General features: G+C 37.5%; 1 protein-coding gene and 1 long non-coding RNA gene across 2 annotated transcripts; both read left to right on the forward strand.

Annotated features, from left to right (window-relative positions):
• Nucleotides 1–6,194: 6,194 nt before the first annotated feature.
• LOC148296272 (uncharacterized) lies at nucleotides 6,195–6,710 on the forward strand. Its single transcript, XM_088248462.1, has one exon. The coding sequence runs from the start codon at nucleotides 6,195–6,197 to the stop codon at nucleotides 6,708–6,710; it is 516 nt and encodes a 171-aa protein (XP_088104588.1).
• A 4,216-nt stretch (nucleotides 6,711–10,926) lies between these two features.
• Nucleotides 10,927–12,887, forward strand: LOC110765034 (uncharacterized). The gene is made up of 3 exons (XR_002527975.2): nucleotides 10,927–11,135; nucleotides 12,117–12,184; nucleotides 12,406–12,887. It is a non-coding gene; the product is annotated as an uncharacterized LOC110765034 (long non-coding RNA).
• Nucleotides 12,888–14,291: the final 1,404 nt, after the last annotated feature.

The raw sequence follows: 14,291 nt of genomic DNA on the forward strand, positions 1-14,291 counted from the left end.
TTCAAATTTCAAACAAAAAGATAAGTCTTTTGGTTTGAATATAACACCTGCTAAAAGAAATCCGAAAATAAAAATAAAAATATTTATATTATTTTCGGGCCCCAAGGCCCAAGGCCCAAGTCTTGATTAATTAAATATTATTATTAATCAAGCCCATCATGCAAGCCAACCATCCAAGCCCATCATACCACCAATTTCTTATTTAATTGGTGTAAAGGTTTCATGCTTATAAAGCATGAGAAACCTTTTGGTTTCTCCAATGTGGGACTACATTTGCTTTCAAACTTCCAACAATACCCCACATTTGAAATGCAAATGCAAATTTGTTTTAAGATAATGCATGCAGACTCAAAAACTGGAGAGAAGATCAGATAACATACACATCAGGATAAGTGTCTTTTGGACTTGAACTTTCCTTAGTGTAGACGTATCGGATCTACTTAATGAATCAGTGGAATTCACAACCTTGAACTGTTCATTATGTTGTAGTAAACCGAGACAATATGCCACACATGTATTAAATCTATACACACTTAAGTTCATGCGGTTGTGTTCATTTTGGTCCTGAACAAGTCCTGGTTTCATAGGAGCTTTAGAGAATATAGTCATATAATTCTCATAAATGCGACCCCACATTTACTCCTAAATAGGTAACGTTAATTAAAAGTATTCTGCCATACTCCTTTTGAATATCAAAATATTAACGTCATTAAATGTTTTGTATAAAACATACCCTAAAACTTCTGCAGACAACACACTTTGATCATAGGAATGAGTAAATAGTGTGTTCAAGCCTTGAGCCATTCCCAACCAGTTTGCCTATTGAACCTAGACCATGGGATCTCCAATCAGCTAGGTTAGGGTTCCATCAGGTTAGCTCATTGTGAAATTGACATTAAACCCATTCCCCTCGATGCATATTTAATTTGCTCTCTAGGTAGGCCTTTTGTCAAAGGATCATATTTAATTTGTTCTCCTTTGACTTCACATAATCTAATGAGATTATTCCATTTTTGAGCAACTGTCTAATCGTGCTATGTCTTCGCCTTATATGCCTAGATGTACCATTGTATATCTTATTTTTGGCTCTTGCAATAGCTGCCATGTTATCACAATGAATACCTACTGCAATTATTGGTTTAGGCAATAGCGGTATATCTTCCATAAAATTTCGAAGCCATTCTGCTTCTTCAACAGCCTTGTCCAAAGCTATGAATTCTGATTCCATAGTTGAACGTGCTATACACGTTTGCTTGGTTGATTTCCAAGCTACTACTGCCCCTCCACACACAAAGACATAGCCACTTGTGGATTTCGTTTCACTTTCACCAGAAATCCAGTTTGCATCACTATATCCTTCTAAAACTGGTGGATAACTTGTGTAATGCAAACCATAATTTATTGTGCCTTTTATGAATTGTAGCACTCTAACCAAAGCCTTCCAATGATCATCAGACGGGTTGCTAGTATATCGACTAAGCCTGCTAACTGCGTAAGCTAAATCAGGCCTTGTACTATTCATCATATACATTAAGCTTCCAATCACTTGTGAATATTCTAGCTGAGATACTGCATCTCCATTATTTTTAGCTAGATGAACTGATGGATCAAAAGGAGTCACTACGGATGGATCATCAAAGTGACCAAATTTTCTGAGTATTTTTTCTGCATAATGGGACTGAGTCAAAAAATAACCTTCTTTGGTTGTTTGAACTCTAATTCCAAGTATGACATCTGCAAGTCCCAAGTCCTTCATATCAAAACTGGAACACAACATTTTCTTTGTAGAATTAATAATGTCTTTGTTGGTACCCATTATGAGCATGTCATCAACGTATAGACATACTATGACACATGAGTTCTTGAAATTTTTCACATATACACATTTGTCACTCTCATTGATCTTAAAACCATTTGACAACATAACATGATCAAATTTTTCATGCCACATTTTTGGTGCTTGTTTAAGTCCATACAATGACCTAATTAATTTGCACACTTTCTTTTCTTGTCCTTTAACCACAAATCCTTCTGGCTGTTCCATATAGACTTCTTCGTCTAATTCTCCATTCAAGAAGGCCGTTTTAACATCCATTTGATGTATGTCCAATTTATATATGGCTGCCATAGAAATTAACATTCTTATAGATGAAATTCTTGACACAGGTGAATATGTATCAAAATAATCCAGCCCTTCCTTTTGTCTATAGCCTTTTGCTACTAGACGTGCCTTATATTTGTCAATAGAGCCATCAGCCTTCAATTTCTTTTTGAATATCCATTTATGACCAATTGGTTTATTACCAGGTGGTAAATCAACCAATTGCCATGTACTATTTTGTAAGATGGAATCCATTTCACTTTTAATTGCTTCCTTCCAAAGAGAAGCCTCACTTGAAGCCATTGCTTCCTTGTATGTTTGTGGTTCCGCTTCTGACAAGAAGGTTAGAAAATCAGGTCCATAGTTTCTTGGGATTTTCGTTCTACTTCCTCTTCTTGGTTCCATTTCATTTTCATGAACCCTTGATGAAGAAGGAATGTCACTTTGATTTTGTTCAAGTGACCTCTTTCTATTTGGAAAGGACCTATTTTCTTTGTAGGGATAAATATGCTCAAAAAATTCTGCATCTACAGATTCTATAATAGTATTAACATGAATATCAGAAATTTCAGATTTAACTACTAAGAATCTATAGGCTGCACTATTATTTGCAAAGCCAATAAACACACAATCTACTGTTTTTGGTCCAAGTTTAACTCGTTTTGGCAAAGGTACTTGAACCTTTGCAAGGCAACCCCACACTTTGAGGGTTTTATATGTAGGAATTCTACCTTTCCATACTTCATAAGGAGACTCGTTGGTCTTCTTATGTGGAATTTTGTTCAAGATTGTATTTGCAGTAAGTAAGGCTTCACCCCACAGATTGTGTGGAAGCCCTGAACTATTCAACATGGAGTTTATCATGTTCTTGAAAGTTCGATTTTTCCTTTCAGCAACACCGTTCTGTTGAGGTGTATATGGAGCTGTAGTTTGATGAACTATTCCATGTTGAGCACAAAATTCAGAGAAGGCTGTAGACTCATACTCTCCTCCTCTATCAGATCTTAGAGTTTTGATTTTCCTCTCTAATTGATTTTCAACTTCAGCTTTATATGTCTTAAACATATTCAAAGCCTCATCCTTGCTATTTATCAAATAGACATAGCAAAATTTACTGCAATCATCAATGAAAGTAATGTAATAATTCTTTCCTCCACGAGTTGGTGTTGATTTAAAATCACAAAGGTCTGAATGTATCAAACCCAGCAACTCATTAGACCTTCCAAAAACAGATTTGAAACTTTGCCTTGCAAACTTTGATTCTGTGCATATTTCACATTTATTATTGTGATCAATTTTAAAGTTTGGCAGCAACCCTAAATTAATCATTCTATCTAAACAACGAAAATTAACATGCCCTAATCTAGCATGCCAAATATCACAAGACTCAACAATATAAACAGAAGCCTTATTTATTTTATTAATAGCATTAGTAGCCAATACATTGAGTTTGAACAAACCCTCAGCCAAATAACCCTTTCCCACAAACATTCCCCCTTTAGTAAGAACAAACTTGTCTAATTCGAACACAAGTTTAAAGCCCTTATTGCTAAGCAATGGACCAGACACCAAGTTCTTTCTAATATCAGGGACATGAAGCACATCTAGAAGGGTCAGTTCCTTCCCAGAGGTAAATTTCAGCAGCACCTTTCCTTTTCCAGCAATGGCAGCAGTTGAGGAATTTCCCATGTAGAGTTGTTCTCCACCAGAAATCTCTTGGTATGTAGAGAACATACTCTTGTCGCCACATATATGCTTAGTTGCACCAGTATCGATCCACCAATCCTTTGTATCTAAAACCATGTTGGTTTCAGATACTACAGTAGCCAAAATATCTTCTGTTACATTTGCTTGATTATTGGCAGAATTGGCAGGACCTCCATCTTTCTTGTGGCGACAGTCTTGTGCCTTGTGTCCAGGCTTTCCACACACCTAGCAACTCCCCTTTATTTTCTTAAAGTTCTTGCTGTTTGGTGCCATTTTGTTGGAAAAGGATTTGCCTTTAAATTTCTGGGAATTGTATTTTGGCTTTCCAGCAGAGGCTTTGCCTTCAACAATGTTGGCTTTGGCTTCAGAGGAAACACCATCCACTTTCGCAATGATTCTGTGATCCTGTTCAACCCTTAGTTTCAGAACCAAATCATCCAGGGTCATGTCAGATTTCTTGTGTTTCAGATAGATCCTACTTCTCTATGATAGAACCTACTTGAAAGTTCTCGTTCATGATCATGTTTTCATTGTGCAATTCATGCATAATGATCTGAAGTTCTTCCACTTGATTAACCACTGACTTGGAGTCCACCATTTTGTAATTCAGAAATTTCCCAATGACAAATTTCTTTGTACCAGCAACTTCTGTTTCGTACTTCTTTTCGAGAGACTCCCACAGATCCTTGGCAGTCTTGTATGAAGAATAAACATCATACAAGGTATCATCCAATGAACTGAGAATATAATTCCTGCAGAGAAACTCAGAATGTTTCCAAGCATCAATAGCATTTAATTTATCTGCAGGTATCGGATTCTCTGTTGCCACAGGAACTTCCTCTTTGACTACATGAGCCAAGTTCAGTGTTGTCAAGTAAAACAGCATTTTCTGTTGCCAGCGTTTGAAATCCACCCCTTTGAACATCTCTGGTTCCTTAACATGAGTTTTGACGCCATTGACATTGACTATATCAGTCACCTTCAAGCCACTTGCAGATTCTCCCATTGTAAGAGTATTCTGTCTTTAGATTGTTAGGAAAAATCAATAAATGACTTATAATATAAGATGACAACGATAATTTATTATTCAATATTGTAGAGAACAACAAACTACAAAAATCAATATAAACGTATAAACAAAGTAAATACAGGAAACTGACTTTTATTGTAGATAGAGGCTTGCGTATTTCGCAATGTCCTAAAGACAGAATTTCGCCTCCTCTCAGTGCTTGAAGTTCAACAAGCGTCTATCTCCCAGGATGGCCAAGGCCCAAGTCTTGATTAATTAAATATTATTATTAATCAAGCCCATCATGCAAGCCAACCATCCAAGCCCATCATACCACCAATTTCTTATTTAATTGGTGTAAAGGTTTCATGCTTATAAAGCATGAGAAACCTTTTGGTTTCTCCAATGTGGGACTACATTTGCTTTCAAACTTCCAACAATCACCATCCATGAAACAACCTGAAATTAGATGGGAGGATTTCAAATTAAATTGAAACAGAGCATCTCGTCGGTTGCATATCATATGAATCCACTGATGATGGGATGATTGAGAGATCTAAGAATTCCATTACCTTGAGCAAATCAAGGAGTGGGCTGTGGGTGTTTGGCAAACGTGTTTGTCAAAGTAGGAATTGAGAAACAGAAATAAGAGAGAAAGAGATAGCGGCTGTGGGTGTGGGTGTGGGTGTGATGGTTGGGTGTCTTGAGAAGTTTTTTGGAGAGTGTTTATAGATTATGAGTTAGAATTGCTATGAGATTTGTTTGGTTGGGTTTTTGATTGGTTTACCTTTGACTTTTTCATAATTAAAATTGTAGAATTTTCCGTTGAACCACTTGCATTTTTGCGTTTGAGAATTTCCTTGGTCTTTTTTTTTTTTGACAACCCAGAACTCCACTTTCAGCTTTGCTGACTCAGCTCCCAAACTGGGGCCCATCCGCCGAACCCTACAATCTTTGGTGGGCAAGTATACTCCAGCAATAATTGCTAGATAGGTACCTCAGTGAGTTTCGAACCCAAAACAGGCGGTTCCCCAACCACTAGACCACAACTCACGGGTATGATGAAGGATAACAATAAAATCAATGACTAGTATCTATAAATAATGAGTTGGAATTCGACCCAAATTTTTAAGTGTGCAACGTGTACTGTTTGTTCTTGTTACTATGACAATACTTTTTTTTTTTTTTTTAATGTTATGAGACTTTTCTTTTTTTTTTTTGGTTGAAAATGTTATGAGGCTTGATTGGTGGGGTTTTGGTTGGTTTACCTTACTTTTTCATAATAAAAATTGTAGGTGTGGAGTCGCTTGCAACAGTTTCATTTGGTTTGAGAATTTCCTTAGTCTTTGGCAGCTTTATATAAAAAGGCAACAGAAAATGGTAGAGATTGTTACTTCAATTGCATCTCAACTTGGAGAGGAACCAGTGGCACTAATTGGGAGACAACTCAGCTATCTAATTTACTATGATTCTAACATAGAAAGTCTGAGGGATGCACTTAAAAAGCTTAATGACAAGAAAAATGATGTTCAAAGATCTGTGGATGCTGCAATAAGGCATGGTGCAACCATCAAAGATCAAGTTCAGAGCTGGCTGGAGGATGTAAGCAAAATATTTCATGAAGCGGAAGAACTTCAAACAAAACTCAACGTGCAAACGTGGTGCCCAAGTTTGAAATCTCGGTATTCTCTAAGTAGGGAAGCCAAGAAGATTGCTCAGCGTGTACTTGATCTCAAACTAGACGAAGAACTGAGCAATAATGTTGCCAATCCTCAACAGCTAGTGTTAATAATCTCTAGTGAAGGTTTTAAGGGTTTTGAATCCAGAAAAGATGTCATGAATGATGTGCTTAGTGCTTTGAGGAATGAAAAGACAAGAATAATTGGGATTTGAGGGATGGGAGGTGTGGGTAAAACCACAATGGTGAGAGAAATCATCAAGAGATTAGAAGGAACGAGTCTATTTGATGATGTTGTGATGGCAACTGTCTTCGCAACTGTAAACATTAGGACAATTCAAACTGACATTGCAGACTCACTGGGTATGAAATTTTTCGAGGAAAGTGAATCTAGAAGAGCACCAAGGCTACATGAGAGAATCAAGCAGAGTAAAAGAATCCTGATTATATTGGATGATGTTTGGTCAGAGCTTAAATTACAGGATGTAGGAATCCCTTTTGGTGATCATGAAGGGTGCAAAATTTTGTTGACATCTCAAAATGAAGAAGTTTGTAAAGTAATGAGTTGTAAAGATGACATTTTTAGAGTCCAAGCCTTAAATAAAGAAGAAGCATGGGAGCTTTTCAAGGCGACTGTAGGTGAATCCTTGGACAATAATCTTGATTTGTCTCATGTTGCAAAATTGATTGTTGATGAATGCAAAGGTTTACCCATTGCTATCATAACTGTTGGGAAAGCTCTTCTACCAAGTAATGGCAAGCATGAATGGAATACTGCCTTGCAAGAACTGAAAAATTCCATCCCTGAAAACATCCCTGGAATGGAACACAGTGTTTATTCTGTAGGATTTTCAAAACATTTTTCCAAAGTTCATTTGAATATTAAACATGCATTTAATCAAATTAATCGCAACGGAAGTCTATGGTGGTTGTTTAAATTCAAAAACAAAACTTCTTCCAAGTATCTTAAGTCATGAACATTGATATGTTTTTCATAAATGAAAATTCAAGAGAAATGATAAGATCTAATTACCCTTGAAGCAATTATATGAACCAATTTGTGTTTGGTCTTCTCTTGATGATTTCCTCTTTGTTGATCTCTTCTTTGATCTTTGATCTTTGCTCCTTGATCTTTCTCCTCCATGTGAGCCACAAAAGTATATGGCCTCTAAGTCTCCACACCAATGGAACCTTGAGATGAGAAGAAGTATCTTGAGAATACTTGGATGCTAGTGCAAGATTCTCAAGATTGGTTTCAATCTAAACCACTTTGAAAAATGAAAGTGTTTCACTCTTGAAAACTCTCTTTCTCTCTCTTTTTCTCTCCCAAACCTATTTGGTTGATGTTGGATTGTGTTTGTGTGTCAAATGAGCTTATGGAAACAATTCCCATACACATTCACTTAAGCATTTTCGGCCAAACCCCATTGGGCTTCCAAAATTGGGCCTTATGACACTTAAACCATAATATTTAGTTGTCTTAAGCCCTTGGGCTTGATACCCAACCATTTGGGCTTCCCGTTAACTATTACCGAGGCCCAAATATGTTTTTACACGTTGTAAATCATCCACATCAAATCAATCAAATTGATTTCCTCATTCTCATTTGTATTACTCAAAGTTAACCATTTAAGGTGTGCGATCCATTAGGTTCTAATTAGCAAGGCAGTGGGAAAATATTAGAACTCTTTCTAACCAACTAGAATTAAAACCCCTTTTTAATTCTTCCTTTATTTGGATCGATCACAATCAATCCTAGGACTTCCACAAGTCAAGAGTGACATCTAGCAATATATCAAGGCTACCCAAGCTAACCAGAATAGATGAAGAACCTATTCAGTTGGAATTACAATGCAATACGGTCCTTCTCTTATACAATGTTTCAAATCATATTATTAGGGTACGAATTGTTTATGTCAAACCCCTAATATGATTTATAACCTCATGTGATTCAAAAGAACATGATTAAGAACAACTTTCTAAATCAAGCTCAAAATACTTTGGCCAAAGATTTACTGAATCACATCTTGAAACATTCTCCTTCTTTATCGAAAGTAGAGATTCCTTATTGTACATTCACATGCCCCTATGATGAATTAAGAGATCCCAACAACACTTAAGACAAATCTTTTACGGCTTGCCTTTAAGAGCTATCAAAGATCAATAACGCATCACAGGACAACCATGATGCCTCAGGTCTAAGGACTAATTTGCATTATTGCAACTATGAGTTCTCATTTGACATGTAGATAAATACTCCATATGAGAACTACGGTTGATCGCGTTCAGTGTACTCATTCACTAATGAGCACCCACATACTTGTATTAGTGTCAACTACACAAATGGTTTGAGACTAACCATCCTCCCAATTGAGCATACATAATATGCGCTAATCTTGACGGTTTATCAATGCCCATTTGATAACCTATGATTAGGAACATTTTGGGATGCTACAGTTAGAGATTAAAGGTCTCCCGAATCTAATCTTCTTTAGATTACTTTATCTCTTATTTAGCATACCCTGGACATTTGTTTCTTTCCTCGATGTAAAAGATAACAAATTAAGTTTGCCCTTTATATATCATATATGAAATGTATTCTAAGGAGATCACATCAAATGTATTGGCTCTTAGGGCACATTTCTAACATATTCTTGCATAAAATTGAGTTATGATAAATTAGAGAGTGATGATGGAGGAAGGCTTGGGCTTTGTGTGTTTACAGCAATGGGTTTTCTGGAAAGTGGAGGATAAGCTTGCCTCTACTTGGTTTGGTATATTTGAGCTTGGGATAGCTGGGGCTTGTTTCTAGGTTTGGAATGGCTGAAGTTGGGTGATTTCCGGCAGCAATGAGAATATGCTTGCTCATGCCGCCTCCCCCTGGTTTCCTGGTTAAGGCCTCCTTTTATAGGCATTCGAGGAGCAGCAGTTGGTCTAAGGCTTTTAATAAGGATCGTTGAGACAGTGAAAGCTGGGCTTTAATGCTGGTAGGTTAAGTGCTCGAGGAAAACGCGTGATAGCTTTGGTTTTTATGCTGGTAGAAGAGGGTCAGTGATTTAATGCTGCAAGGTTGGCCGTGTTCTCTCTGCTTACCCATTCAACGGGCTCAAGAAAATGGGCTTGGGTTTTGGGGCTCCCAAGCAGCCCAAAACCTCCATTCTTTTGAACCTTTAATGGGCCTCATGGATCCTTGTAACTATCCACACCACAACCCGCTCAGCAAGCCCCAGAGATGTATGTGGTTTGGGCCCACTTAAGCTTGTCGGGTGGTTTAGCATAAGAAAATGTATTATTTGCTTAGCATGGCATGTACACTATTTCTATATTTATTAAATGAATTAATTCCCGACATACAGCTGAGATTAACGCATGACCAACTTTACATGTTATATTGGGCTTGAATTATCTTTGGGCTTCTTGTAACATTTTGGGCCTCAACATTAGCCCCCTTGATTATTGGGGCCATGAAAGAGCTTTGAAATGGTCCGAATAATCAATTTCTAGCCCAAAATGAACGGCAGTGGCATGGCATGGCTGGTTATTTCCGATTAATTGTTTCGAAATCACAGCCAGGTCTTTTCCGGGAAGGTTGGAGGGGTCACAATGGTCCCACTTAAAACCCAATCTTCTTAGACACCAAAGGTGTCGCCTTGAAGAACTTTCCTAGACACTGTAACATCAGAGGTTACTGGAGTTACCAAAAGTTGGCATGCTAGAAAAGATAATGCTTGGTAGAATTTGTTATTTAGCTCGAAATAACTTAGCTTGCACGATTCGTTTGCTTGAGGGACTAGAGATGCTTGATTTAGCATGGTTTGTAAGAATTGCATTGACTTGTGTGTTTTTTTTGTATGCTTGTTGTGCTTGTGATATCTTGTAAAAATGATATTAATCCTTTTAAATCTTTTGCAGCATAGGCTTCTTGGTATTTGCTTCAGTCATTGCATGGTGTGGCTTGGGCTAGACCTTGTTGCAATGGTAGCATGATTTTTCTTCACGATCATGCCACTGATTCTTTACTTCTACATTATTTGTTGATGATTTTTTGATTTTCCAAGTTTCACAATCTGGATTGTTTTTGGTGTTTTGCAGAAAGTGCTTCGGATCGCCAAGAATTGCTTCCCCGTCTTGTCTGAATCTATGATTATGCCACTGAGTTTGCTTGTATTTACATCTGCCACCAATCTTGCTTGAATCTACAATTCTGTCACCACTTTTGCTTAGATTTCGAATTCTGACATGACTTTTACTTGGATTTACGGTTCAGCCACCAATTTTTCTTAGATTTCCAATTCTTCTACCAGTTTTGCTTGGATTTACGATTCTGCCATGAAAGTTTCCTGGATTTCCAATTCCGCCACCACTTTTGCTTGGATTTATGATTCTGCCATTGGAGACTATTTACTTAGGCAGAAATTGTATATATGTAGACACACTGAAAAACTGATTGTAGACACACGTGGGATTGTCTCCAAAATTTCAGCATGGAGAAGTGATATTTTGGAAACTCATATCAGAAAACTTTCTTCACCAAAGTTGATCATCTGCTCGATTATTATAGGCTGTAAAAATTTCAGAATTTCTTGAATTTTGTTGGATGCCTGAACCTGCTCCACAATGTCTGTGTTCATTCATGGCTGGTGAGCATCTGCATGTTCGGTTTTCTACACTTGTTTTTTAATATTTGCTGCTTGGATGATTTCGATATCTTCATGAAAGTTGCTTGAAATTGTGTTGTTTAAATCATATCCAAAATTCAGAATCATCCGACCATTGTAATGTCCTACGGCTTCATTTTTCGGAAGTATGTTCCTCAATTGATGTTGATTCCTTTGTTGCATGCTTATTTTCCATGCTTGAATGCTTGAGTTCCTCTGTATTTCCCATAGTTCGTGAATTAGACATTGAATCCTGAGTTTGAGCTTATGATGGAGGGCTTTAACTTGGTGATGAACAAACCCTACACAAGCTTTCCTAATTAATGCATGCTAAGTGTTTGTGAAAAAATCTCAAAGTACCCTGTGGATGTCCTGTGACTTTCCGAAACTTTTTCCTTTGAATTTGAACTGGAGCTTTTGACACATGAAAGTAGATTTCTCGATGGTTACATTGGAATTGGTTTTGTGGAATTTGAAGCAAAAATGAATATTTGGTGAAATTTCAAAGTAAGGATTAAGCTGCTGAAATGGTGCAGTTTCTGCTGCATGGCTTATTTTGGGAATCTGTTTGGCATGCTTCCCTAGCACCAAATGAAATGAAATTTTGCGAAAATGAAGCTTGATGTGTCTAGTTTTGATCTGGAAAGTTTGGGATTTTTTGGCTGTAAGCTTGATTTCTAGTGATTTTCCAAAGTCTGGATGTTCCAGCTAGAATGGTTGGAAAGCTTGTGTATAACTTTTGCTTGACATGTTTTTGCATTGAGCATTGGCCTCATTCACTAATTTGCTTTCCTACGCCATTGTAGGATTTAGCTTGGCTGCTTTATGTGAATTTCCAGATTTTGGAATTTGAAGAAGTTGCTCTGCAGGCTTGTCTCTTTTATCTTTGCAGGGCTGATTGTGTTTGTTCTGCTTGCTTGCTTGCTGTCCTGCATTTATTTATTTATTTATTTATTTTTCCAGGAGCTTGCTTCAAAATGGGGAGGGCCTCCTTCTTTGGTTGCCTTGGCACTACAACAACTTGAATGATGGTGAATATATATGATGAAATGGCATGTCTTGGTCGTATATGAATAATCCTGATAGTTGGCCCGGATAATTTGTCTGCATGGCTGCTTTGAATTTGGCATGGTTGGGTCATTTATGTCTAGCCATATGTGCATGATTTAGCCTTTTCGTGAGTAAATTGCGTGTTTATAGTTCATAGCTGCTGGAAATGCTTATAACACTGCTTGAAATGCTTTTCTTATAGCTGGAGGACTTGAAGGTGCTGGAAACTTGTAGAGTGTAACGAACAACCGCTACTACTCCAGAAATTTGGGTATTTGGGCTTTCTCTAGTTCTCAGCAAGGAATTCTCCCCCACCGAATGACCTCATGTATCTATCTTGCTTGGCATGTTGCTTTGAATTTTGAGAATTGAGCATCTCCTTTATCTTGGCATTGAGTGCTCTGGATATTTCTAAAACATGATTTTGAGCGATATTGTTGTAACATGATGTTGAATGGTATTGTTGCGAGAGCATGAATTCGTCAATTTGCTTGAAAGGCATAAATTGCTTGGAATACCTTAATGGAATGTAATTGCTTGGCATGTGGATTGGTATTATGCCCTGTGAATTTGCTATTAACTTGATAGCATGAAGGTGAGTGTTGGTCGCTTGCACCTTGACTTGACTGGGAAAATTATGACTTGATTGGGGAAATTTATGCTTCCGGCGCCTCCCTTTGTTTATGAGAACCTTTCCGGTGCTTGATTTTGGCTAACGTATTCTTTTGTTGAGAAGCTCCAAAGCATGAGAAATTTAATTCGCCGTGAGTTTGATAGCATGAAAGTGGATTTTTTGTTGCCTGCAAATTATGCTTCCCTATTTCCAGCACCAATTTCCCTTTCCAGCATCAATTTCCTCTTTCCTGCAACAATTTCCTCTTTCCAGCACCAATTTCCCTTTCCAGCATCAATTTCCCTTTTCAGCACTAATTTCCCCTTTCCAGCACCAATTTCCCTCCTTCCAGCACCAACTACCTTCTTCCGGAAATAGTGAAGGATGAAAGTATATAGCTTGGATTTGCTTGAAGAGTTGTATACACTCCTATTAATATTTTTTTTAATAGATTTGCTTGGCACGACTTTCTTCCTTCTCTGATTTTGCTTGGTAGGAAGCTCCCAAGTCATTTGGATTTGCATTTGACTCTTCCTTTTGTTAGATTTGCTTGGCATGACTTTCTTCCTTTCTCTGATTTTGTTTGGCAGGAAGCCCCCGAGTTGCTTGGGTTAGAAATTAGCTGCAAAGCTTGCGTTGCTGTTTCCAGATGTGTTGAGATGTTGTGTGGGAAAACATAAGAGTTTTTTTTTTTTTTTTAAGCATTGATATTGAAGGATCCGCAGACATAACACTAACACCATCGGAAATTTCAGGCACAGACAAACAGTTTGGAGGGACAGGTATTTGAGACAAGATGTATCCATCTTGAGGAAAATAGCCTTTAGCAGAAAGTTTCTTCCTGGTCTCTTGATGGATTCTTTTCAGCATCTCCATCACCTCACAAGGAAGCAAAGTTCGTATGTGGCCATCACCATAACGAAAACCATATCGTTCAAGGAAATTCCAGAAACCAGGTGGTGTTCTTGATTTAGAAGGCCGCTTCAATTGCAAGGAACAAGAACCATCTGTTGGTTTAATCTCTCCAATAGACACTTGTGAAGCATCCTCACAACATGAAGATAGCATTCTCTCTGCTAAGCCAGCATTCTTGGTTGGAAACTTGTTCTCTTTTCATTTTGTCTTCAGTGTGGCTTTGTTTGCAGGCTATGAAAGACGATATGATGGTGGTGGCAAGTGAGATTTAATGCAGCAAGAAAGAGAGAACGGTCACGCAGTCGACAAACAGACAAAAGGAAAAAACGACAATAAAAAGATAGGACAGAAATATATATATATATATATATATATATATATATTTTAATGAAAGATGTGTTGCAGTAAGCAATCTTGTCAAAAGAAAGAGTAGAACAAGAGAGCAAATAAAATAAAAACATAACGCATGGCACTGGCAGCATAGGAATCCAAGAAAGAAATAAACTAAAGAGGTGTGGGCTTCAAAAGAAAAAAAATCAAAAAGGCACTCTTCTTGCAAA

The sequence above is a fragment of the Prunus avium genome, chromosome 2, assembly GCF_965620075.1.
Source record: "Prunus avium chromosome 2, drPruAviu1.hap1.1, whole genome shotgun sequence".
NCBI classification, from domain to species: Eukaryota; Viridiplantae; Streptophyta; class Magnoliopsida; order Rosales; family Rosaceae; genus Prunus; species Prunus avium.

Coding starts and splice junctions, on each gene's coding strand:
- LOC148296272 (XM_088248462.1), top strand. CDS start 6,195: ATGGTAGAGATTGTTACTTCAATTGCATCTCAACTTGGAGAGGAACCA.